The 27,041-nt window shown below is 43.4% G+C and overlaps 1 protein-coding gene across 1 annotated transcript in view; it reads left to right on the forward strand.

Annotated features, from left to right (window-relative positions):
* Window positions 1-571: 571 nt before the first annotated feature.
* The window catches only part of Baiap2l1 (BAR/IMD domain containing adaptor protein 2 like 1), a 94,656-nt gene continuing 68,186 nt past the window's right edge, over window positions 572-27,041 (forward strand). The window contains exon 1 of the mRNA XM_051162977.1: window positions 572-773. Within this exon, the coding sequence (XP_051018934.1) occupies window positions 723-773 (51 nt within the window). The 5' untranslated portion in view covers window positions 572-722. The remainder of the gene's footprint in view (window positions 774-27,041) is intronic.

The raw sequence follows: 27,041 nt of genomic DNA on the forward strand, positions 1-27,041 counted from the left end.
CAGCACCGCCCATCAGTCGGCTAGACTACGCCTATGGGCTCAACTCTGCCCGGCCACTCTGGCGGCCTCTGCTAGGGTTGCTACGTCCACTCCGTCCCGGCTTGTTTCGGCCACGCCCATCCGCCATCTAGGCCACGCCCAACAGGCCATTTCAGGCTCGGGTAGGGGCGCGTCTACTCCCCTTGGTTTCTCCCTTCCGTTGGCCCCTCAGTCCCCCACCCCTTCCTCCACCGCCTCAGCTGGGGCCAATCAGTCCTGCAAACTGGCGGGCTTCTGCTCCGCTTTGCAAGCCTCTAGGCCACGCCCACCTAGCTCAACAAGTCTCCTCCCAGTCCCCCCGCAGTTGCCTCTACGGAGACCGCCCCGCCCACTCCAACTTACACTGCACAGACCACGCCCACCTCAGGTGGGGCTGCCCCGCCCTCTGGCCGGTCAGCTCCTCCCACTCCGCCCGTCTCAGGTGGGGCTGCCCGTCCCTCTGCTAGTCCCAGCCGCGTCAGGCTGCGTTTACCTCCCAGCTCCCTCACAGATCCCGGCAGAACAAAGTTTTGACGTTTTGGCAGCAGAGACGCGCACTGGCTCTCTCTCGCTGACGGCTGCGGCGGCAGCCGACTCTCGAGGGCCACTCAGTCGCAAGTCTTAGGCGCTCCCGCCGCCCGGAGTCCGGCGGCCACGAGGCCCCGCCGCGTCCTCCCGCGCTCGCCCTCCCGGAGGCTGCAGCCATGTCTCGGGGGCCAGAGGAGGTGAACCGGCTCACGGAGAACACGTACCGGGTAAGTGTGGGACTTGGCGGAGCTCGGGACCGGAGAAGGGAGGTCCAGGACCCTGTGGGGTCGGGGTTCGGAGGCTGAGGGCGGAGGCTGGGAGGCTCAGAGACTTGGGGACTCCGGGGTTCCAGGCCAAGGAACGTGGTGAGCCCTGCTAAGCAGCTGACCACTGTCGCCACGGCGGGTAGGTAGAGATTCTTTTTCCCTTTTGAGATAAAGTGGGGGACTTTACATGGGAAGGGTCTCCCCTCCCCCTGGACCCTCGGAGATTCCCAGGGAGCCCACATTTCCCGTGTTGGGGGAAGGGGATTGGAGACGTGTACGACAGTCTGTGGGGTCCCCGAGGTCCTTGTCCTCCCCACAACTTCTCTTAGTGATCGGTGGCTGTGCTGGTGTGACCGCTGGGGCTAAACCCTTCCCAGATCCGGGGGGGGGGGGGGGAGAGAGGAGAGAGGAGAGGGAGAGGAGAGGAGAGGGGAGGAGGGAGGAGAGGGGAGAGGAGGGGGGGGGGGAGAGGAGAGAGAGAGAGAGGGGGAGAGAGAGAGAGAGAGAGAGAGAGAGAGAGAGAGAGAGAGAGAGAGAGAGAGAGAGACTGAGACAAACTAAGAGTTTCCTTCGAGAAAAGAAAGCGCACAAGAATGTAGAGAAGAAACTCCTCCGTAATTAGGAATCCGTCGCCAGGCTCACCTGGCGCCCTGGGCTCAGGGAATTTTCTAGGCTGCCAGCGAGTCTGCTCTTGGGAAGACTTGAAAAGCCGTCCCCCTCTCGGACTGTTTCATACAAGCAGCTTTTAAATTCAATTTGGTTTTTCTTTTGGTTATTGTGTTGTTGTCTGCTGTTACCGTTTTGACACTTTTATACGTCTATACAGTGTATTTAAGCACGTTAGTCCGCGTTTGGCTTTTTTCTGCCTCAGTGATTTGGGGAAGTTATTTGAGTCAGAGAGCACTGAGATTTTAATAAGAATTGACCTAAGCTGACAGAACGAGTGGTGATTGGTCGCTTAACTTGCATGTTATGTGAGAGAATTTTTCCAGAAACAGACATGGGATTAGTGGCCAGTTTAGTAAGTTTAAGTACTTATAAATGAATTCCATTTGAAATAAGATATGCGTTTAATCATCTGCTATTAATAGAATACAAAACAACTTTTGTTTTAATTCCACTTAGGCACACACACACACACACACACACACTACCCCCAGCCTCCATGATTTAAAGTTCTCTAAATTTACTTGTAGTCATGGTTAAATCACACTCTTTGGTCATTTCTGTAGATTTTTTTTTTTAATCCCTAAAACTGAGTTTCTAGATTTGCAAGTTCCTGAAATCAGAGGGGTTTGTTGACTTGCTGGAAAATCATATATTTTTAAATGTTATAGAAGTGTTTATTAAATGAGCATGGCGGGGGGGGGGGAGAAGAAAAGGGGGTTGGGGTACCTCAGAGAGAGAGAGACAGAGACAGAGAGAGGAAGAGTAAAAGGAGTAGAGTGGAAAATAATTTTAAAACAACATAAAGATATTTTCAGAATCCACTGATGCTCCAAATTTAGCCACACCCCCATTTGTGTACTATAACACTTAACATAAATTACATTTTCTAGATAAACAAAGTAGACCTTATTGTTATTATTTTGGAGGCTTGCAACTGTGACAAAAGCCTGTTCCTCTTGGTGTGTTTCCTTAATGAGTTGCAATTTTCAAAATGTCAGAAATTTGAATGTTTAAAGCCTTATGTTTCGAGTGAGATTGTTCGTACTTAAATGATCTGACGGTGGTAAAATTGGAGGCGTAGGCTGCTGACTCTTAACTCTTAGCCTTGGGGGAGACAAGTTACTCAGATTATAGTTAAGGAGAAACCATAGCTGAGGAGTGTAGGTTATTTATTGTAGTTTGTATGGAATTGGAGTATCTGCTTAGGTAGAAAACACAGGAGCACTGACGTTTCTCAAACACACTGATTGTTTATCTTGCTAGTCTGGAAAGAAAGTAAGTGGAGACAAGCAATCAGATGTTCTGGGTAAACTGCTTTTTCTCACTTTTGACTGAGAAATCTTTGGTTGGGGTGTGTGCAAGCAAATTACAGTACCACAGATACTAACCACCTTGGCGTGTCTTTTTATACACAGACTTGGGGCAAGAGGAAAATTGATTTTATTGTTTTGGTTATGCATATTTTGGACATAAGGCATAGTAAGTCTTTCTTAGAATGCTTTGTTTTTCTTATTTATTTAAAGACAGGGTCTCACTACTTAGCCCAAACTGGCTTGCAACTTGATATGTAAACCAGGTTGGCCTAAGATTCAGAGGTCTACATTTCTCTGCGTCCTCCTAAGTGTTGGGGTTAAAGAGCTGCCACTCCTGGCTGGTTTTTTTGTTTGTTTTGTTCTTTGTTTCTTTCTTTCTTTTTGGTGACAGAGTTTCTCTGTGTAGCCTTGGCTGTCCTGGAACTCACTCTGTAGACCAAGCTGGCCTGGAACTCACAGAGATCTGCCTGCCTCTGCTGGGATTAAAGGCGTGTGCCGCCAGGTCCGGCTCTGTTTTGTTTTTCTTTTCTGAGACACTCTTGTATATGTAATCTAACCCAGCCTCCCTCTGAACTCACTATTTAGCCTAGGGTGGACTCAGACTCATGATCTTTCTGCCTCAGCCTCCCCAGGGCTGGGATTGAAAGCGTACACCACCGCTCTGGCTCATTTTCAATTTGGAAAGTTCATAATAGGTTGACGATCAGAGACCAGTGCTTTATTGGTTTCCATTCCCAGGTGTTGAAAACATTTCAAAAGCTTGCTAAGTGTCAATTGAATTTAACCAGCATTTCCTTGTTAGTATTTTAGGATCAGGTTTTCTTTTCTTTTCTTTTTAAATGTGGAGATAATGGGATTAAAAAAAAAAATCACAACACCAGACAGAAGGTTCTATATGTATAAAACAAAGTGAAGGCTGTTAGCCCATGGTTTGCCTCTAAGGACGTGCACAGTTAAACGTTGCATTTTCAGGGAGATTGGAAGCCTGAAAGGCCTTTTATTATAATCAAGACTAGAAACAATTTAAGTTCAATATTGCGAAAATTCTACTGGCAATGTTGGTGAATGGCGGTCTTTTAAAAACAGATTTCTCTTTGTGTTACCTAGCCGTCTACAATATTTTACTAATAGAAACACAGCCTAAGCAGGTACGATTACAGAGGCCACCTGCAAATGAGATTTAACGTCTTGCCTGTCTGGGTTTTAGTTGTGTGTGTGTGTTTAATACTCAAATATCTTTTAAATACAGGAATAAATTCTTTATAGCAATGGGAGGTTGGTTAAGTAGCGTGATCTTCTATGCAGTGTCAGATATCACACACATACACATATATATCACATCACATTGGCTTAGTTTTTTAAAAAAATGTACTTAGACAAATGACTACTAGACATCCATGCTAACAAATAGCATGATAACGAGCACTGAAATATGAAGTTCTGCTGATAATTTCAGTTTAGCCAAAAACCCCAATCTCCTTCCCATGCTTAGTCTACAGTGTGCCCCTAATTTGCCCTCAAAAGCTGTTTTATGATTTTGCACGGTTTTCTGATGAATGCACACTTTAGTGAATGAGGGTGAAATAAAGTTCAAACAACTTTGCCTAAGAGGAACCACCACCTTCCTAGCAGTTAGAACCTTAACGTCTTTAGGAAACTGAGGCAGACCGGATGTGGTACCTCAGGGACATCCTACCTGTGTGAATCTTATAATGAGCGAAGGGAGGAAAGGACACTCACAAAGGAAAGACAGAAGGCGATGCAGACACCATCTTCATCCATTGCCACCAACACAGTAAGACTCATCCTGTTAAAGAACTAAGGTACAGCACACACACACACACACACACACACACCCTTAGAGAAAAAAAATACACAGAAGCTGGAGAGATGGCTCAGCATTTACTGCTCTTCCAGAGGACTCCGATTCTGTTCCTAGCATCCATGGAGGAAGAACACGCATTTAGTACCAATTGTAGTTTCAAAAGCTATCCTTTTCAGTCTTTACAAAATTATATGTGGTACCAAGGAACAATTTAGAGTGGTGTGTGTGTGTGTGTGTGTAGTGGAGAACAGAGGTCTACATCATGTCTTTCTCAATCACTTTCCACCTTATTTTTGAGACATGAACTCTCACTGAACTTAGAAGTTCCCCCTACTAGCTAAACTGGCTGGCTACTGAGCCCCAAACAGACACCTGTGCTTGCTTCACCAGTGCTGGCATTTCAGGTACACATTGCCTCCTCTGAGTTTTTACGCTGTTGCTGGAGGTCTATACTAAACTTCTTAGACTTATGCAAAAAAAAAAGGGGGGGGGGACTGGAGAGATGGCTCAGTGGTTAAGAGCATTGCCTGCTCTTCCAAAGGACCTGGGTTCAATACCCAGCACCCACATGGCAGCTCACAACTGTCTGTAACTCCAAGATCTGACACTCTCATACTAGGGCACATTAAAATTAAATAAAAAATTAAAAAACAACAACAACAACAACAACAACAACAACAACAACAACAACACTTCCCCACTGAGTCATTTCCCAAACCCCAAATTTAGTTTTAAAAAGAGTCGTGTAGGGCATGGTGGTACACACCATTAACCCCAGCACTCAGGAGACAGAGGGATGCAGGTGGATCTCTGTGAGTTCGAGGCCAGCGTGGTCTGTAAAGTGAGTTCAGGCAACCCAGGGCTACACAGTTAGACTCTGTTTCAAGGGGAAAATAATACAACAAAATGCTTCATATAAAACAGTCAGTCGGTAAATGTTAGCCTTACCAAGCTCCCAACCCCACCTTAAACTACTTTACCTTTTCCCCCCATAAAATTTACAGCTGTAAGATATGCTGTGTGCCATGTTTATTCGTTATGTTTGTTCGTCTCTCTTTCCTCCCCAACGGGAATGTGAGCCGTACAAGGTAAACAGCTTTGTATTGTTGTATTTCAAGCACCTAGAACAGTTCCTGGTTTGAAGGTGTATTTGTTGAACCAATGCACATTAAATCAACTTAAGTGTTTAATCCTGTGTTCAGATCTCTGGCTCTCTCCCTTGATGTTTTCATAGAATATTTCCTGTCATTTTAATGCTACATCTACCCCCTAAAGGTAGATGTGGATTTTGCATTTATTACCATTTTTTAAAATTTTTATTTAAAATTTTATTTTATGTGTTTACTTACATGTATATATGTGCACCACCTGCATACCTGGTGTCCGGAGAGGATAGAAGAGGTGTTAGATCCTCTGGAACTGGAGTTACAGGCAGTTCTGAGCTGCCTTGTGGGTGCTGAGGGTTGAGCCCCGCTTCTCTGCAAGAGCCGCCACCGCCATCTTTAGCACCAACCATTTTTAAATTGAAGAACTGAGATCTGGCTTCAGCCATTTACTCCCAGCGCCTCTGGATAGTGATTCAGTTTCTGGTGACCAACAAATATATGCACCAAATACATTTTCATACTTTGGTGATCTAAAATATCACTGAAATTTGCCCCCCTTTTCTGGAAATTCATCATCGTGGACATATTTTGAACAAACCCCTAAGAAGGAGCCGGGCGCGGTGTCTCACGCCCTTATCCCAGCACTCAGGGAGGCAGAGGCAGGTGGATCTCTGTGAGTTCGAGGCCAGCCTGGTGGTCTACAAAGAAAGTCCAGGATAGCCAAGGTTACACAGAGAAACCCTGTCTCCAAAAATAAAAAAGGATAAAACTAAAAATGAAAGGAAGGAAGAAAGGAAGGCAGGAAGAAACTGAGATGCTTTTGTTCTTTTACTGCGTAGAGCAAGCCATCATCAGGGCATGTGTTTCCTTGTTTGCTTTCTCAGTTTGAGTTTAATGGGGGTTGTGCAAGTGAAAGGGTCTGCTTTCTGGAGTGGATAGACAAGTTTGGCGTGGAAAGCTTTAAAATGCCTTTATAAGAACCTTTCCTGAGGAGTGTACTGGGAGGCTCAGGCTGGAGAACACCTGTGAGTTAAGAGCAGCCTCCGCCACAGAGTAAGATGCTATCTGAGAAAAGTAAAAAAGCAAGTGTTGGAGAGTTGGTTCAGCTGTTAGAAGCGTCAACTGCTCTTCCAGAGGGACCTGAGTTTGCATCCCAGCACGTGTGTTAAGTGCTCGCAACTGCCTGCAACTCCAGCTCAGAGGGATCACATGTCCGCTTCTGGCCTCTTTGGGTACCTGCATACACATGGCACACACCCTCACACATACACGTGCGCACACACACACATTAACACACACACATATCACGTAAATAAAAATAAACTGTTTTTAAAAAATCAGTACCTTTTTTAAAAAGTAAAAACAGAGCCGGGTGTGATGGCACACACCTTTAATCCCAGCACTTGGGAGGCAGAGGCAGGTGGATCGCTGTAAGTTCGAGGCCAGCCTGGTCTACTAAGCGAGTCTAGGACAGCCAAGGGTACACAGAGAAACCTTGTCTCCAAAAAAAAGTAAAACAACAAAGACTGCTCTCTGAGGCACATTTCGTATATTGATTTCTGTAGCTCTGTACACTATTTGGCAATTCTATCTTTTCCTATAACTCTTCTTCCTTCAGGTATCCTGAAGAGAAAATGAGATTTGCATAAGTGTAGACAATGTGCTCTTAGCTGTCCAGTGACTAAAAATGGGGTGCAAGAACCCCGTGCCAGGGAACAACAGAAAGAGTTGCCAGGTTTTGAGTACGAACGGGAACAGCCCAGTCAGTAGTTTAGCTTTTTGTTTAGTAAAATAAAAATATAAGGCAAACAAATAATAGTTTGCTGTTTGCTATCAAAACACGTTTTTGTTGCTAAGGAGTTCTACAACTATGGTAACTTGCCTGTGTCGCACCCTTCATTGTGAAATGAGGGAAGTTGGGCCCACTTAGAGCACTGGCGCCCTCTCTCTGTGAGGTTTACGTGGCTTATTAAGCTTATATCTGAGGCATTTTTCAGTACTTAACATGAAGTCTGGCCTTGCGCAGACCTGCAAAGGAAACCTAGTGTGTGTGGAATTGAAAGGTCTTATTTTTTTTCCCCCTCTGACATTCCATGTGGATGTTTATTCTATAGATACAAAGTAAAAACTGTCACAAAAGCTGCACCGACCTTGACTTAACTTGTGACACAGGCAAATACGTTTATTTGTAAAACTTTTTATTGAATTACACTTTATGTAAAGATAGACGTGCTTTAGTGCACGTGGCTCACTACATTGTCACAAACTAAACACTGTGTGACGAGCACCCAGATCAAGAAGTAGACTATGACAAAGCCCCTGTCATCTGCCTTTGTGCCACCCTCCAGTCACTGTACCAGCATGGGTAGGCACTCTTAACCTCTAATGGTATTTGCTGTTTCATTTGCCTTTTACCCAGGGTGGTTATCAAATTCATCCATGTTGGTAGAATAATTGTCATGATTCATTCTTGTTGCTGATTGATATTTTACCATCAGGATATGTCCTGGACATGTGGGCTGTTTTCATGCTTCTCCAGGCTGTCACAAGTGATGCCTTATAACACTCTGGCACATGTCTGAAAGTCAACGGCCCTTGCGTGTCTTGGGTATGCACATAGAACTACCCTAAGTGTAACACATTTGGATCTTGAGATTTAGTAGGAAATGCTGAGCGGTTTTCCACAGTGGTTGTACTGGTTGCCTGCCTCCAATTTCCCTCCAGGCAGCCTATGAGAGTGCCAGTAACTCTGTAGCCTTGCCCAAAATTGATGTTGTTGGTCTTCGCTGTTCATTTTTGCTCTCCAGTAGTTATGTGTAAGTGAAAATTTGACATTCAGAATGTTTGTCCCAGCCGGGCGTGGTGGCGCACACTTTTAATCCCAGCACTTGGGAGGCAGAGGCAGGTGGATTGCTGTGAGTTGGAGGCCAGCCTGGTCTACAAAGTGAGTCCAGGACAGCCAGGGCTACACAGAGAAACCTTGTCTCGAAAAACCAAAACAACAACAACAACAAAAACCCAATGCTTGTCCCAGACTTGCTGATGATGTTTCTCTGTGCGATACCTACAGCCTCATGAATCTGGTAGGGGGACACTTTGTCAGAGACAGAATCAGGACCCAGGGATTGTGTGTCTTGGGCTGTATTGTTACGGTTTTCACTATAGTAAAGCACTAACTTTATTAGTCTCTACACTGTCGTAACTGAACATATTAAAGAGTTTTATTGTGGAAAAGATGTCCAAGACCTAGATGAGTTCTATTTAAATACACTGGAATGCTTAAAATAAAATGCAGAGTTAGTCAATTGGATTTTCTTCCTAATTGAATATTAATGAAAGTACCTTTCTCTTTCTATGTAACTTTTCTTGGATATATATAGACTTTATTGGTATGGATACAGTAAGCTAGTTTTTTGTTTTTTGAGACAGGGTTTCTCTGTGTAGTCCTGGTTGCCTGGACTAACTTTGTAGACCAGGCTTGCCTCCAACTCACGGAGATCCACCATCCTCTGCCTCCCGAGTGCTGGGATTAAAGGCGTGCGCCGCCACCACCACCTGGCATGAGCTACTTTTTAAAAAGAAGTTTTAGTGAGTTACAGTTTAATCCAGAAATTTCAGGACTGATATCTGCTAAAGGAAATGTTTTGTGTCTCTGTCTATCTGATTGATATTCTCTGTGTGTGAGGGCATGTATATACATATTTGTATGGATGTATACATACGTATTTGGAGGCCAGATGTCAACATCAGGTGTCATCGCCAATTACTCATCACTGTGTTTTTAGACAGGGTCTCTCACTAAACATGGAGCTTTTTGATCATGTTAGCCTAGCTGACCGATGTGCTCTAGGGATGCTCTTGTGCCTGGGTCTCCACCCCCTGAGCTGGGATTACAGACATGGCTGCTGCCAAAGTTGATGTTTACAAGGCACTAAGGATCCCAACTCAGGTCCTCATGCTTGCTGGAGGGTTCTATATCAATTAAAACATCTCTGTGGTCCAGAAAATGTTTTGTTTGTTTGGTGTGTGTGTATGTGTGCTTGTGTCCATGGTTTTGTTGTTGTTGTTTGACCTGTTCTTGAAACGAGGTCTCACTATGTAAATTCTAGGCTGGTCTAGAATTCAGACTCATAGATTAAAGACATGTGCCACTACATCTGGCCAGAAATGTCTTTTTTTTTTTTTTTAGTTTGTTTTTTGTTTTTCGAGACAGGGTTTCTCTGTGTAGCCTTGGCTGTCCTGGACTCACATTGTAGACCAGGCTGGCCTCGAACTCACAGTGATCCGCCTGCCTCTGCCTCCCTGAGTGCTGGGATTAAAGGCGTGCGCCACCACCGCCTTTAGTTCTTTTTAATTGGCGTCTTTATCCTGGTAGCATTATAATTGTATATGTTTGAGAACAAGTCCAAAAAGGTATACTTTTCCCCATTTCCCACATTTGTATGTATTTGTCAAGTTAATCTTAGAGTGTTTTTAAGATTGGTTTTCTCTGATAGCAAAATATTTCCAAAATTTCTATAAAAATTCTAAAAAAAAAAAAAAAAAAGTCATTCTGAATCTTATAATAATGCATAGATAACACTGACTGCTGTAGTCAACTCTTTCCAGAACATAATTCCATGTCAGTCAGTATTTGGTGCTTCATCATTTTGATGACTCCACAATATTCTAAAATTCTTCATCATCATTTATTGATTCAGCCCTGTTGTTAGATATAGATCATTGCCAGGATGTTGCTATTAAGACACTGCAATGGGCGCGCCTGCAGATAAAAGCTTTGTCCCCAATTCAGGTTGATTTCCAAAAGTTCAATTCCCAGAAGGGAGCTGTGAGTCCAAGGGCTGCCGCATTTAAAGAAAATATGTACCGAATAATGCTGTAATATGCATTGTGCACCTTACCCTGAACTCCAGCCAGTTATAGAGCTATTTTTAAATTCTTTTTTTTTTTAATCCAGAGAGAGAGAGATTTTATGTGTTTATCATAGAAAAACATATCTATCAACAATGTATAGAATACGGACACCATCTAGAATGCCCAAGATTTCAGGTCTACCACTATTAGTGTAATTTATAATTTGGAACTTATGGGTGTTTACAAAGTAATCACATGGCACTGTGAATATTCAGACCTGTATGCCTCTGTTCTTATTTTCAGCAGCCTTAATTCAATATTTTCTGTTTCTCTACTTTAATTCTCTTTCTGGTTAGTCACTGGTTGTAACTCTTACTGTAGATAAGAGTGAGACAAGTGTAGATGAGATAAAATGTTGCAGTTTTCTCTCTCTCTTTCTACAGGAAAAAAATGTTGCCAGTGTGTTCCCAAAACAAGGAGTAAAATAGAGGTCTAAAGGGTTGTTAAAAGCCTAGAGAGCTGCACATTTGGCCCGTGTAACAGCAGGAGGTTGAGATGCCCTCCAGTTTGTTGCTTCAACTGCTTTATTTATTTGGTGCTTTGGAGATTGAAAGTCCTGAAGCTATAAAACTTGGTAGCAAGAGCTGGAGAGATGGCTGAGCAGATAATAGCATTACTGTCCTTACAGTGGCCTTTAGTTTAGGTCCCCACCACCCAGACACATTGCCTGTGATTCCTGGAGCCAACAGACTCTTCTGGCCTCCATGCTCACTGCACTCACATGTACACCTATGCACGCGCGCACACGTGCACACACACACACACACACACACACACACACACACTTTTTAAAAATAAAAATCTGGCTGGGCATGGTGGCATACACCTTTAATCCTAGCACTCGGGGAGGCAGAGGCAAATGGATCACTGAGAGTTCGAGGCCAGCCTGATCTACAAAGAAAAACAAAAGAATAATTTTGCTGTTCTTCTTCTTTTTCTCCCACTCCCCCAAGTCAGAGTTTCTCAGTGTAGTCTTGACTGTCCTAGACTTGCTCACAGAGACCCACCTGCCTCTGCCCCACAAAGTGCTGAGATTACAGGGGTGCGCCACTGCACTGGCTAAAAATAAAAAAATTTTTTTTTCGAGACAGGGTTTCTCTGTGTAGCCTTGGCCATCCTGGACTCACTTTGTAGACTAGGCTGGCCTTGAACTCACAGCGATCCGCCTGCCTCTGCCTCCCGAGTGCTGGGATTACAGGTGTGTGCCACCACGCTCGGCTGCAAAAATAAAATCTTAAAAACCAGTTAAGTGGAGAACAGCAAGAGGGAAGCTTGACCTTTCTACACTCCTTACCTTCTGGAGTATTTACAATTTTTGTGTGAAACATTTACTTTTTAAAGCGCGCGTGTATGCATGCGTGAGTGATGTGTGTCTCTGTGTGTGTGTGTGTGTGTGTGATGTGTGTGCGTGTCTGTGTGATAGCACAGGTGTGGAGGTCAGGATAACTTGTGGTAATTGGTTCTTGTACCATGTGGGTTGCAGGGATTGACTTTGGCTTGGGTTAGGGTTAACAGGCTTGAAGGCAGGGCCTTTTCCCACTGAACCATCTCCTTGTCCCTGAAATGGTTATTTTTATGTATTACCAAAAAAAAGCAGAAATGGATATATAGATTCCATTTCAATTAAATATATTGGAACTGAGGTCAAACTTGGTACTTGCTACCTGTTTTGCAAATTTACCTTTAAAGGTCAAGTCTTAAGATTTTCTCTGAAGATTCACATTATTGAGATGCATTTGAAATGCTTACTAATCTGAAACTACAGAAATTAAATTGAAAACATTCAAAGTACAGTTCTTGATACTGTTTTAATGTTTTCCCTGTTGCCAGCAGTTGCTCTCTTTCTAGGTTCAGTTGTGTCCAGGTCAGATTCTAGTGATAACCTGTGAAAGGTATGGGGAAGTTCATCTGATGAGAGTATACCCCCGGGACAGGTCCACCACTCTTAAGTACAGAGCTGGGCCCGTGACTTACTAAGAAAGTTACAGGCAACAGTCCTGTCACTTTCAGATGCTTGTCAGAGACTGACTCCTGGAGTGAAAGCATAGGGACCTGAGTTCTAATTCAGATCCCATATAAAACCCTGGGCATGGCCACAGGCTTGCCTATGACAGCAGCACTGTGCAGGGTAGAGGCAGGAAGATGGCAGGAACTGCTGGCCACTAGCCTCGCTCCAGGTATTAGGAGAGGCCTTGTCTCCAGGGAAGAGAGAGGACAGTGATAGAACAAGATACCCCATCCTCCTCCGGCCTCCACATGCGTACAGGCACACGAACCTGCTCACACACACACGTGTGAATAAGGTAAACACAATTGGTACTCATCACGTTCTCACAACTAAAATTGTTACCTGCTCATTAAGCAAGGGGACTAAGAAAGTGGCAATAATAACAACAACCTAGTTTCAAACCCCTGTTATCTGTTAAGCATCTACCAACCTTACCGCAAGCATCCATGATTGCTTCAGCTGTTTTCTGACGTACCACAGCTAGCTGTGCCCAGGCCCTGTGGTCGCCACCAGAAACCACCGTGGAGAATAAAGCAGAAGGGTCTGTATAGCTAGAGACAGGACAACATTCCAAAGTTTCACACTTCCAGCCTTTGCCCTCAGCCTTGGCCTGCCCAGCGCCATCGACTGTTTCCTTGACCTGACCTAGAGTGGTGTTGCCTTTCTTGTTCGTTTATCTTTTTTTTTTTTAACTTTTCTTTCTTTCTTTTTTTTTTGTTTTTTTTGTTTTGTTTTTGGGTTTGTTTTGTTTGTTTGTTTGTTTGTTTGTTTGTTTGTTTTCTTCCTTTTCGTTTTTGCAGTACTATGGATAAAACAGCACGCTAGGCAATTTTTACTACCAAGTCATACTTGTAGATGTTCTACTGCTTCTAACCCTCTTTTTCCTCTCCCTTTTCTTTTCTTTCTTTCTTTTTTTTTTAAGGGTTTATTTTTTCTTTTTGTTAGGTTTTTCAAGACAGGGTTACTCTGTGTAACAGCCCTGGCTGTCCTAGATTTCTTTGTAGGCCCAAGATGGTCTTGAACTCACAAAGATCCCCCTGTCTGTGCCTCCCGAGTGCTGGGATTAAAGGCATGGGCCACTATGCCTAGCTTTTTAACATTTTCTTTTGTTTACTTTTCTTTCTTACTAAATTGCCCTGAGTAGCTAGGATCCCAGGCTTAGCCCCAGGCCTTGTTTGTCTCGTCATTTCTTTAAACTTTGTTTTGTTTCAACATTAGACAAACAGAAATTATGTTTGAGAGTGTTTTTTTTTTTTTAAAGGCAATTTGTACTGGGCATGGTGGCCCACGCCTTTAATCCCAGCACTCAGGAGGCAGAGGCAGGCAAATCTCTGTGAGGCCAGCCTGGTCTACAAATCGATTCCAGGACAGCCGAGGCTACACAGAGAGACCATGTTTCTGTGGGGGGAAAAAACCAAACCAAAACAAAACAAAAAAGGCAATGTGTAAGACGCCTTTGAGATGTTATTTGGGTTATTCTGGAGTTGGTCCTCTCCTTCCAGCCGTGGGTCCCACGAATCAAATTCGGGTTGCCAGGCTTAGTGGCAAGCCCCTTTGCTTGCTAGACCATCTCACTGGCCCCATGTATGCCTTTTCTGTGACAAAATTATATTTTAAAGCAATATGCATTTCAAATGTTTGTGTGCGTGTGCATGCATGCATGTGCGTGTAACATGTGAATGAGTGCTGTTGTGTGCCTGCCACAGAAAACATACGGAGATCAGATTACAACCTCCCATGTCTGTCCTGATCTTTCACCTTGTTTGGGACAGGTTTTCTAGGCTAGTTGGCCTGGACGCTTCAGGGAATTCTCCTGTCTCTACATCCTGTCTCCCCGTAGGAGTACACTGCGGTTACAGATGCCTGCACCGCACAACCAGTGGGGTTCAAACTCAGGTCTTCTTTCTTGCACCACGAGTTAAGTTTACCTTCTGAGCTGTCCTTCAACCCAATATTTGCATTTTCGCTTTTCTCCATCTTCATTTGGATTGCCTTGGTGTTTTTTACACTCTTTCCCTTATTTGGCCATGCAACTGGATCTCCCTTTCATTCATCTCTGTAGATGAATGGCCCTAGGGAAGGGCCAGCCTTGATGCGGGCTTCTAATAAAGGATGCACAGTGTCTAGGGTTTGTTGTTGTTTTGCTTTGTTTTGCTTTGATTTTTAGGTTTTTTGAGACTGGGTTTCTCTGTGTAACAGCCCTGGCTGTCCTACACTTGCTTTGTAGGCCAGGCTGGCCTTGAACTCACGGAGATCCTCCTGCCTCTGCCTCCGGAGCACTGGGATTATAGTAGTGCGCCACCACGCCTGGCTAGTTTTTTTTTTTTTAATGTTGTTTTAACTATCATAGTGGGAGGACTTTATGGAGTTTGTAGAATGAAATTTATGTATACATATTTTCCAGTTCTTGCCACGATCCACTTATTCTCATATTTATTTTTATTTCTGGAAAATACCAGAAGGAAAGGCGCATATTCAGATTCTGGTTGAAATGTTACTTTCACATTTAAAGTTATATAACTGATACTGTACTTAAGACTAGGAAGATTTATTTGCGCGCTCAATCTTTCAAACAAGGCAAAGAGCTACAAATCAAGCCATAATGGAGCCCCTACTGTTGTAGTTGGAATTCTGAGCAGTTTTGGTTTTAGTCATAGATACTTTCATTCTCTCTGAAGTTCATAGTCTAAAATTCTGGAGTGTCTGGTGGGCCAAATATACAGTTACAGTTATATAGCTATATGCGGCTACCTAGCATTATAGAATCTTCTAAACTAAAATTTGGTATAATCTCCTGTACTTGAACCACTGGGAAAGAGGCTTAGAATAATTCTTCCCTGACACAAATGTTAAACTCGAATGTTTATAGTAGAATGCAATTTTCTAGTCATCAAACGAGCTATCAATCACTTTTTAATTCTTGGTTTTACTTCTCAGATGGCTATGAAGTCAGGATACCTATGCACGCCTCCTCGAGTTACTTTGGTTATTTAATTTTTGTTTTGGGGACAGTGCCTCACTGGCCCAGAATTGAACTCTCAGTTGTCTCCCGAGAGTTGTCATTATAGGCAGTGCACCTAACTGTATTCTTCCGTGTTTTCATTTGTTTGTTTTTGTTGTTGCTCTCCTTTTTTTTATTATTTAAATCGTGTGTGAACGGAAGCATGCTACTTTGTGTGTTAAGGCACACATACGCATGTGCGTGTATGTGTATCAGAGGACAACTTCTGGGACTTGGTTCTCTGCGTGTACCATGTGAGTCCCAGAGATCAAGCTCAGGTCATCAGGCCTGCAGCTAAGCACCTTTACCTGCTCGGCCGTCTCAGCGGCCTGCTTATGTACTTCTTTTGGACAAGGTCTTACTATGTAGCCCTCGCTCCTGGAACTCACACTATGTAGTCCATACAGCTGGTGAATTTGCCGTGATTCTCTTGCTTCCTGAGTGCCAGAATAATAGATGCACACCTCCACATACCCCCCGTGTGTGTGTGTGTGTTTTTTTTTTTTTTAATAATTGAGAACATAGATTTTATATATTAACATGCTGATTTGAATGCTCTGGAAAATAATTTTTTTTTTTTTGGCAGCCTTGAAAATTTTACTCAAAAGGTAGGAACAATTGCAGGGCAGTCTCCTACCTCTGTGGGAGAGGACCCTTTTCGTTTGGTTTTGCTATACTTTAGCTCCTGGCAAGACCTTGCTGCCTAAACAAGTAGGGAGCAGGGGATGCCTCACAGCAATCTGTTTCTTTCTTGTTTGTTTGATGGGGTGGTAGGCCAGGCTGACCTCTTGTAGCAGAGGCTCGCCTTGAATTCCTGATCTTCCTGCCTACCCTTCCCAAGTGCTGGAATTCCAGGCCTAGCCACTGTACCTGTTTTATGCAGTGCTGGGGACGAACAAGGCGTGGTATGCAAGCACTCTGCCAACTAAACTATATACCCACCCCCAAGATTTCTTTTGACAGTAGAATAGACAGACGTTCATAGAAACTGGACCGCACCTGACAACATAAACCTTGTATTGTGGGTGGTCATATTGGCTTCTGACTCCTTGATTGATTATCAGGACAAGGTGCTCCCTTGATTGTCCCAAGAATAGTCCTCTGCAATAGAGGGCTGTCCCTGGGCTTCACTGCCCCAGTAGCTTCGTGTCAATCAGGCCGCGTGGCTAGGGACAGATCCAAGTGAGCCTACAGGCCTTTCTACATGAGCTTTGTACCCTAAAGGACTACTTTTGCAGAAATAATTCTGTGTAACCAAAACTTGCCTTACGGAAGAAGGGGAAATGCTGTTGAAGTCATAATGAATGATCAATGGAGGGTTTTCTCTGGTCTGGGTATTTCCTATGGAAATTCTTTTTATAGAAGGACACAGTAAGGTTAAATTTTCTTGGAAACAAATGTTTGCCAAACACCTTCTCCACCCATAGCTAGGAAGACAGATGCTAATCCAGCAGATCTGTCTCAAAATGGATGTGTTATCATTTTCTGCTAATGGGACAATTGATTTTTTTTTTTACCCTGGGAGAGGCAATTGCTACAGACAGAGACACGGGCGTAAAGGCCAAGGATACTTTCTGCTCATCCTGAACCCGTGTTCTCTAATGACAATGGGTGACCTCATCTTGAGGCATCTGACTTGAACTGTGGAAATAGCTCAGTAGGCAAGCGTGAAAATCTAGGTTTAATCCCCAGAACACACATTAAAAGAAAAAAATCCAGCCGGACGTGGTGGTGCATGCCTTTAATCCCAGCACTGGGGAATCGGAGACAGAAAGATCTTGGGGGCTCTCTGGCCACCTGTCCAGCTTAATCATGAGCCCCCAGCTAGTGACAGAATGAATGAATGAATGAATGAATGAATGAATGAATGAATGAGGTGAACAGCACCTAAGGAATGCATTAGGTTGTTCTCTGGCTTCTATATGCATGGAATGTGTGTGTGTGTGTGTGTGTGTGTGTGTGTGTGTGTGTGTCTGTGTGTGTCTGTGTGTGTCTGTGCGTGTGTGTCTGTGCATGTGCGGGCGCACAGCAGCTGGATCATCTATCTATGTGTAAACTGTTTAGCCACAACCAAGGAATAAGCAAATGCATTGTCCCATCCCGTAGCATTAACGATGTAGAGTGAATCTTTACCAGTCAAAGTGATATTACGTTTTTTAAGCTGTCGATTTCTTTTGTTTATAACATCTGCTTATCAAGGGAGTAATATATGCCATGATGTGTATATGGAAGTCAGGGGACGGCTTTCAGGATCATTTCTTGCTCTCCACCATGTGGGTGCTAAGAGAGGAGGATTGTGAGTTTGAGGCCATCGTGGCTGACATGATGAGAGCCAAGCTAACCTGGGCTGTGTAGTGAGACCCATCTCAACGTAACAAAAAGCCAACTGTCTTTACTTCATATGGAGTCTCCATCTCTGGTTATTCCATATAAATGCCAATGCCCCCGCCTCCTCCTCTTTTTATTTCTGGTGTCATATAATCAGCTGAAAGGCCTTAACAAAACTGAGGTGTCCCTGTGATACTTGGGGGCTGTGTCACCTTCCAGCACTTCACAGTGCTACCACCACTCACAGTCACATTTTGTACTTTTTTTTTTTTTTTGCCTTTTTTTTGTTTTTTTGTTGGTTGATTGGTTGGTTTGGTTTTGTTGTTGTTGTTGTTGTTGTTTGTTTTTGTTTTTTCGAGATAGGGTTTCTCTGTGTAGCCTGAACTCACAGCGATCCCCCTGCCTCTGCCTCCCTAGTGCTGGGATTGCAGGCATGCGCCACCACGCCCAGCTCTAGTTTGATTTTTTGAGACAGGGTTTCTCACTCTGTAGATTAGGCTGGCTTCAAACTCAAAATCCACCTGCGGGGATTAAAGGCCACTACTGCCTGGCTGACATTTTGCATGTTTTAATGGACACACATACAAATGTATACATATTGTCATATAAAACATTGTATTTTGTCCAACTATTCCTCCACTGAATGGAAAACTAATATACCACAGAGCTACCTCTCCAGCTCAATATGTGGTCTTCTGAGACTGGCTTCTTTACTGAGCATAGTAGAATTCACCCATGTTGGAGCTTGAGTCTCACTTGATGCCTTTTTAATAGCCAATTTTTCATTGTATGAATATAACACGTTTTGTTTTTCTATTCACTAGCTGATGACATTTGAATGGTTTCTAGTAAGGTGCTCTTTTTAAAAGAGGCACATTGCTGTGTGGATAATAAATGACAGCTAGGAAGGACACAGGGTTTGGGAGCAAAATTCACAAGGATAACTGGTATTTTCAGATTTTGCAAGCCTGTTAAACCTTAGTAGACAGAGGGCAGAGCCTTGTAGCATTTATGATTCTCTAGTGAAGCTTTTACTTTTGAGTTAATGAAGTTGCAGGCAGTGGCCCCATTACCTCATGCTTGATCTTCATGGCTAATTGGCCCACTGGGCCATTGTGTCTGTAGCTGTGTGTTCAGATGTACCTGTGGAGCTGGAGGGACAGCAAGCAGCAAGGCAGCCTGAACACACACATCGCCATAATACCGACTTCCAAAAACTGCCACCTCATTCCCTGTGGGACACTGAAGGTTGGCACAGCTCCTGTTCCTGGTGATAGCAGTGCCGTGGGGGTTAAACTCAGGTCCTTGACACGTGCTTTCAAATAAGGTGACAGGGAGTAAATAGGTAATACCATGTAAGGTAACAGCAAACACCGGAACACAGCAAAAGCAAAGGAGACAGGGAGGCTGCAGTCGCCGCTGCCCGAGGGAAGAAGAGGGTCAGGGTAGGTGTCTACGAGGTGAGTCAAGCCCCTTGGGCCTGGTGTCCAGAGCAGAGCCTTCAGTTGGGAGGAGCGAGTAATACTCCCCATGGAGGAATGGATGTGGCTCTTTGAGACGTGCAGCTTATCAAGGGCCCGGAACACGGTGGATGGGGTGGAGTGTGGGGCCTCAGTTGCAGGCAATGGCCTGGTTTGAAGTATCTCTTTCTCACACCCTGCTGCCAAAACACAAAAATCAAACACGAGAAGTGGAGACAAACCCATTACATTTTTACTGGGATCTACTTTATATTGTGTCTCATCTTCTAAACAGATAGATTTTAGATGTGTAGTCCTGGAGGGCTTTGCCTTTTGTTTTTGTTTTCACTTTTGGGTGCTGGGGATCACCCAAAACCTCATGCATATGAGACAAGCACTCCCCTGAGATATAACCTGAGCCACCAGATATATAGACTTTTAATACTGAAATTCAAAACAGCTTTTGGTACTTCTATAGAGGGCTTGCCCGTTACCTATCAAGCAGACAAACGGTATAATAATCGAAAATATTGGCAAAGATGTACTAAAATGGTATTTTTGTGTAGCAGTTATGGGGTTATAAATTGCTGCGGCCACTTTCTTCCAGTTTGGTGGTATGGGTAATTAAATCCAGCACGCACACTGTGTCCCAGAAATTCTGTTTTTGGATAAATTCTTACCTCTGTGTGTAGGAGGCATACAGTTTAATACCGCATGACTGGCGGTAGGACAAGCTATAAGAATCAGTTTGCCACACAGTGGAGAAACAGATGGACAAAATACAATGTTTTATGTAATAAGCATGTTTACATTTGTATGTGTGTCCACTAAAAAATACAAAATGTTAGCCAGGCAGTGGTGGCATACGCCTTTAATCCCAGCCCTTGGGAGGCTGAGGCAGGCAGTTGTCTAAATTTGAGGACAGCCTGATCTACAGAACGAGAAACCCTGTCTCAAAAAACAAATCAAAACAAAGGCAAAAAAGTACAAAGTGTGATAGTGGGTGGTGGTCTACCTGCTTCTGCCTCCTAGAGTGCTGGGATTACAGCCTCTCTTTTATACCTTTTTTTAAAAATTATTTTTTAAAAAAGAAAAGCCTGAAACAAAAAAACATGTATTTGTGTGTACATGTGTGATGTTAGAGCAACTTAGAAGATTCTGTTTTCTCTTTCAACCATATGAATTCTGTAGCACAAACTCTGGTCAGTCAGTGAGCTTGACAGCAAACACCTCTACCAACTTAGCTGTCCTGCTGGCTCTTTTTGTTTTCTTGTTTTGTTTTGTTCTTAAATGGGAAACAAAAGTAGGAGATTAGAAATAACTCAAGAATGAGTATGGATAATGATGCTATTAGAACGTTAATTATAAGCTGGTGGTGGTGAACACCTTTGATCCCAGAACTCCCGGGAGGCAGAGGCAGGTCGATCACTGTGAGTTCGAGGCCAGCCTGGTCTACAAACTGAGTCTAGAACAACCAAGGCTGCACAGAGAAACCCTGTCTTGAAAAAAAAAAAAAACAGAAAGAAACTAACAAAAAGGTGAATTACAGTTAAAAAAAAAAAAAGAGAGAGTAGTAAAAGTCTAAGAAAATAAAAAAAAAAAATACTGTAGCTATTTCCATAATACCTGATAATGCAGTTTCCTGACATGAAAGCATTTTTATCCCAGTGTGTTTCACAACTCATTTGAAGGAACTATTGAGGAACCAGAGTGAGTGCGAAAGTTGGTAGTGAGCCCTCTGGCTGCCCATTGAATGTTTACCAAGGTTTAAGATGTTATACCTCAGAGTTCCTAAATCTCATAAGCAAATGGAGTAACTAATAACCAAGAGGTTGGGATCAAATAAAATCCAAGTCGAATGTTGGCTATAGAGCTAGGAACGTGGCTCCATGAGTATTAGCAGCTACTTCAAATGAAAACAAGTAATAAGAGAATCAAAGCCTCTCGGCTGAATAAAGCAGATAAGAACACCCTTAACTTTCTGTGGTTGGCCCCTCTCTAGATATTTTGTGGTTGTGACCTCTCTCATCCTGGTAACGACAGTTTGAGGCAGGAGAGCTGATATGTTTGTTTCCACGTTACCAAGATATTCCTGAGTAAACAGGACTGTGTTTGAAGATCAACCAATACTTTAGAGCTCTGCTCTTGTAATATTAATTACAATTGGTTCAGGGTGTACCAGGCATCAGGTATTATGAAGAGTGCGTAAGTGCTCCCTAGATCTGGGGGTGGTGCTTAGTGGCGGAGGGTTTGACTAGCATGAGCAAGGTTCTGGCTTTGATCACAGGACTGCAAAAATAGGTCTGTAATAAAACAGTAAGTCAGTGCTCCATAACATTAGATTATTACATTCAGTCTTCATACTTCTTAGGAAATAAAAAGCGTCACTACTTCCATTTTGTAAAGCAGCCTAAAGCTCAGAGAGGTGATGCTATTCACCCAATTATTCAAAGTGTGCCTTGTCCCCTACACTTGCCGTCCCATTGCTCTTATGATTGCACGTTACAAATTATAGATAATACAAAAGGTAAGTAATGCCATTTGATAGATAATATAATAGATAATATCATAGCACAGATTTGTGGGAGCCAAAATGTTACTCTTCTTTGACAGGGAGCTTTTGTTTTGCTTTGATTTTGAGACGGGGTTTCCTCTGTGTAACAGTCTTGGTTGGCCTGAAACTCTTGTAGACCAGGCTGGCCTGGAACTCACAGAACCCTGCTTTCCTCTGCCTCGCAAGTGCTCTGAGTAAAGGTGTATGCCGCTGCCCAGCAACAGGGAACATTTTTTTTCTTTTTTGGTTTTTCAAGACAGGGTTTCTCTTTGTAGCCTTGGCTGTCCTGGACTCGCTTTGTAGACCAGACTGGCCTCAAACTCACAGCGATCCTCCTGCCTCTGCCTCTCGAGTGCTGGGATTAAAGGCATGCACCACCACGTCCGGCTAACAGGGAACATTTTTGAGTTTACATATTTGAGTAAAGTTTTTGTTTATTTTGCTTTTTGAAACAGGGTCTTGCTATGTAGTAGTCTGCCTTGGCTTCCATCTCTCAATCCTCCTGCCTCAGCTTCCTAAGTGTTGGGATTATTGGCATGTATCACCACAGCTGGCACAAATAAGTATTTCTGGTCTAGTTTAATGCCTCAAAAAGCCCCATCTCAGTTACCCAAGTTTCCTTGACTAGGCTTGTGCCCCACGTCCATGACGGACACGAACAATATGACTCTTGTGGCCATCTGTTGGCCCTCAAGCAGTTGTCTCTTTGCCAAATTTGCTTACTAATTCTTTCCCCAAGGTTGAGGAGGCAATCAAATATTGGCAAGCTTAGGACAGGAACAGCAGCTCCCAGCAACACTCAAGGAAGGAGAAAGCAAAGCTTTCGTCAAATGCAGCCTGTCTGAGAATATCCTCAGTTAACTCTTGTTACAAATGCTCTTGCCACCCAACTTTAAAATCTGTCTCGATTCATACAAAGAACTGTATAAAATAACAGAAAATGTACAGCTGTGGAACTTGGCATTTACTTAGAGATTTGTAAATCACTTAAAGATTATCTTCTGTAAACAATACATTTTTAACTGCAAAAGACAAAGTACTGAAATAGCAAACAATTTGCCCATAGTTATGTAGAGAACAGCCTTAGAAACTTTCCCCCCCCTCTGAGACACGGTTTCTCTGTGCAGCCCTGGCTGTCCTAAAACTCACCCTATAGACCAGGCTGGCCTCAAACTCAGAGATCTACCTGCCTCTGCCTCACAGGTGCTAGGATTAGAGGCGTGTGCATTCTTACTGCCCCACAATTTTTCTTATTTTGAGATATAGTCTTGCCAAGTTGCACAGGGTGTCCTTGAACTCCCTGTGTAGCTCAGGCTGACCTCCTACTTACAATCTTCCTGCCTCAGCCTCCCGAGTGGCTGGGGCTGCAGGTGTGTACTCTCACTGCAGTTTATCTCAGACTGCCAACCACTCTTTCTCCAGAGCTATTGAGTTTTGTGTATAGAACCAAACCCTCTTCACATCAGATTTGTCACAAGTGGAATTACACTGCCGGTAGAGTAGCCTAGAATTTATTTGGTAACTGTAGGTGGTAACTATACTTTCTGAATGGAAAAGAAACATCCTAGTGGAAACTGATTTGATGAATTATACTGATTGGCAAGGAGTAACTGGTGGATACATGCGGAGATTTTTTTAAAAAATAAAAGTAGTGTTCAGTGTTTCTTGGCCCATTTCTATCTTTTCTAATTACTTTAATACACTGATGTCTTAAGTCTTCTGTTTTTTCCTCTAAACTTGAAAATGGAGTTGATCTTTCCTGCTAAAAACCCTCCAGTTGTAGTCAGTGCCATAGCTTTGGTCTTAGGAAACCTGGCCACACCGCCTTAGCCTTTGACCCGATGAGTGCCTTCCTAAGACACAGGACCCAGTCAACACAAAAGCGCGCCGGCTGCTGCTGCTCCTGTAGCGTTGTGCAGATTTCACAGTACAAAGGCAGTGTTGCTTTTTGTCCTTCTGCTTAAAAATAACTTGTAGTTCAACTAAAATAACTAGGTTAATGGCCAAGAGCCAGTGTCGAAATGGATTTTCCACGATTGAAAGGGGCCAACATTTCTGTAGCTAAACCTAAGTCACAAAGAACTAAACCACATGTTGGACTTTTCCAGATTAAGAACTCTAGTTTTCTTCTTCAAAGCTGGTCGTATAGCCCTAAGTCTCAGATAAAACCTATGAATTATTTAGGGAATGATACACCATTTCTTGGTCTTTTAGCTAATAATGTGTGTGTTGCTAGTGATCCATGTGTGGTCTTCAGTGCTCATCATAAGATGTAAGAGTTATTACATACTTCAAGAATCATATTTTTAAAAAATCAAATTATGAGCCAAGTGTGGTGATTGATGCACAGTTTTAATCCCAGCACTTGAGAGGCAAAGACAGACAGATCTTTGAGTTCAAGGCTAGCCTAGTTTACATAGTGAGTACCAGGATAGCCAGGGCTACATGGTGAGACCCCATTTTTAAAACACACACACACACACACACATACAATGGATCTAGTCTTTTTTGTTGACTGTTTGCATGCTTTAGGACTAGTGGTTTCCTCTTATTTTTACCATATATACCAGCTTCATAAGAATATTACAGGAACTTTAGATATACAGCATTCAAAATAGTTTTATTTTTCAATTATAAAGTGACCGTTTTCTTTTCTTGTTGTTGTTGTTTGTTTGTTTTTTTGTTTTTTGAGACAGGGTTTCTCTATGTATCCTTGACTGTCCTGGACTCACTTTGTAGACCAAGCTGGCCTCGAACTCACAGCGATCCACCTGCCTCTGCCTCCCGAGTGCTGGGATTAAAGGCATGAGCCACCATGCCCGGCTAAGTGACCGTTTTCTAATGAAGGTTTTATTGTTGCTTTGAAATATTCACATATTTCAGGCTGGCTTCAAGCTCCTGTGTAGTAAAGGATGGCCTTAAACTTCTGGTCTTTTGCTGCCTCCCAAGTGCTGGGATCACACATTTGTCCCAACATGCCCTGTTTCCGTGGTACTAAAGATAGAACTCAGGGTGTTATGCTCACTGGGCAAGTGCTCTACCAAGTAAGCCACGTCCTCATGAAGTTACTAGGTTTTAGGAATTATTGAGTTCTCCCGGATTGCTGATGGGATGGTAGGGTGGCCCATCAGCTCTGCCTGCAGGCCTGGCAGCATCTCATAAAGTTAAGCATATACCTGCTGTGACGCAGCCGTTGAACTCCTGCGTGTTTATCCTAGAGATATAAAAAGTTATGCTCATACACAGGCCTGTACATGATTGCTCATATCAGCTTTAGTTGGAATAGATCTAAGTTGGCGACAACCCAGATGCTCTTTTCTTCAGACATTGGTAAGGAAAATGTGATACGTCCATACCATGAAACACAGCTAGCACAAACAGAAAAGAGGAATAGCTATTGATATATTTACCAAGTGGATACTTCTTAAAGACATTGTGCTGAGTGGGAAAAAAAAAAACTATTCTTAACATTCTCCTGAGAACAGCTGTAGAGTGGTCAGGGTGGGTGGGGAGGGAGTGACTAGAAAGGGACACAGGAGATTTTTGTGTTGATGGGACCATCCTTATTATGGTTGAGGCGATAGCTGTGCAGATCCATATGCATGATAAAAATGTGTACAGATAGTCCTCTCTCTGAGAACAATAAGGCATACAAAGATTGGCAAAAGTCTGGGGCTGGAGAGATGTCTCACAGTTCATCCAAGTTAGTTCCCAGCGCTCATGTTAAGTGGCTGTAACTCCAGAGCCACCTGACACCCTGCTCTGGTCTTTGCAGGCACCTGCACTCATGTGCATAATTCACACACAGACACACAAATACACATAATTTGTTCTAGTTAGGGTTACTATTGCTATGATAAAACACTGGGACCAAAGCAACCTGGGAAAGAAAGGGTTTATTTGGTTTACACTTACAGATTGCTGTTCATCATGGAAGCAAGTCAGGACAGGAACTCATCCCAGGAAGGAACCTGGAGGCAGGAACTGAAACAGAGACCATGGCGGAGCACCGCTGACTGCCTTGCTCCTCATGGCTTGCTCAGCCTGCTTTCTTATAGAACCAGGGCCACCATCCCATGGGTGGCACCACACACAATGGGCTGGGCCTTTCCCCCCAATCAGTCACTAATAAAGAAAATGCCCTAGAGAAGTAGTTCTCAACCTTTGGGTTGTTAGCACTACTTTTAAACTCTATTTTGCTGGGGTTCTTATAGCTCTACTTCCCTTCCACCCATCCCCAACACTAGGTAGTAGAGAGTTAGTGGGGGAGAGGGGGGAGAGTTCTCTTTATTACTTCTAGCTGGTTAGGGTCTTGGGGTTCTTTGGGGCAACACCAATCTCAGCTGTCAGGATACCCAGCAGTCCAGCTAACCAGCAAACTAGTGACTGGCAAACGCAGCCGCAGAATGAACCAGCAGCCTTCTTCCTTCTCCCTGTGTCTCCTCGAAGCAGCCCTGAAGTGGTTTTTCCCCTCCTCTCTGATCTGATATTTATACCTTCTCAGAGTCCTCAGAATTAAACTTAACTGCAGCTGGAAAAGACCATGCCCCTCTTCGAAGCTTTTATCAGCTGACAAAAACCATTCGTGTGCCCCACCCCATATCCTATATCCCACACTTGGAATTGAAACAAAAACCTATTTACATACTATAACTGAGTTTTTAAATAAACCAAAGCTTCCACTACAGTGGGTCATGACCCCTTTGAGGGTCACATATCAGACATTTACATAACAATTTATAACAGCAGCAAAATTATAGTTATAAAGTAGCAACAAAATACATGTATGGTGGGGGGGGGTCACCACAACATGAGGAACCATATTAAAGGGACACAGCATTAGAAAGGTTGAGAACCACTGTCTTACAGCTTGCACTTATGGAGGCATTTTCTTTCTTTCTTTCTTTCTTTCTTTCTTTCTTTCTTTTTTTTTTTTTTTTTTGTTGTTGTTGTTGTTGTTGTTATTGTTGTTGGATTGCTGTGAATTTGAGGCCAGCCTGGTCTGCAAAGGGAGTCCAGGACAGCCAAGGCTAACACGGAGAAACCCTGTC

The sequence above is a fragment of the Acomys russatus genome, chromosome 19 (genome assembly GCF_903995435.1).
Source record: "Acomys russatus chromosome 19, mAcoRus1.1, whole genome shotgun sequence".
Classification (NCBI taxonomy): domain Eukaryota; kingdom Metazoa; phylum Chordata; class Mammalia; order Rodentia; family Muridae; genus Acomys; species Acomys russatus.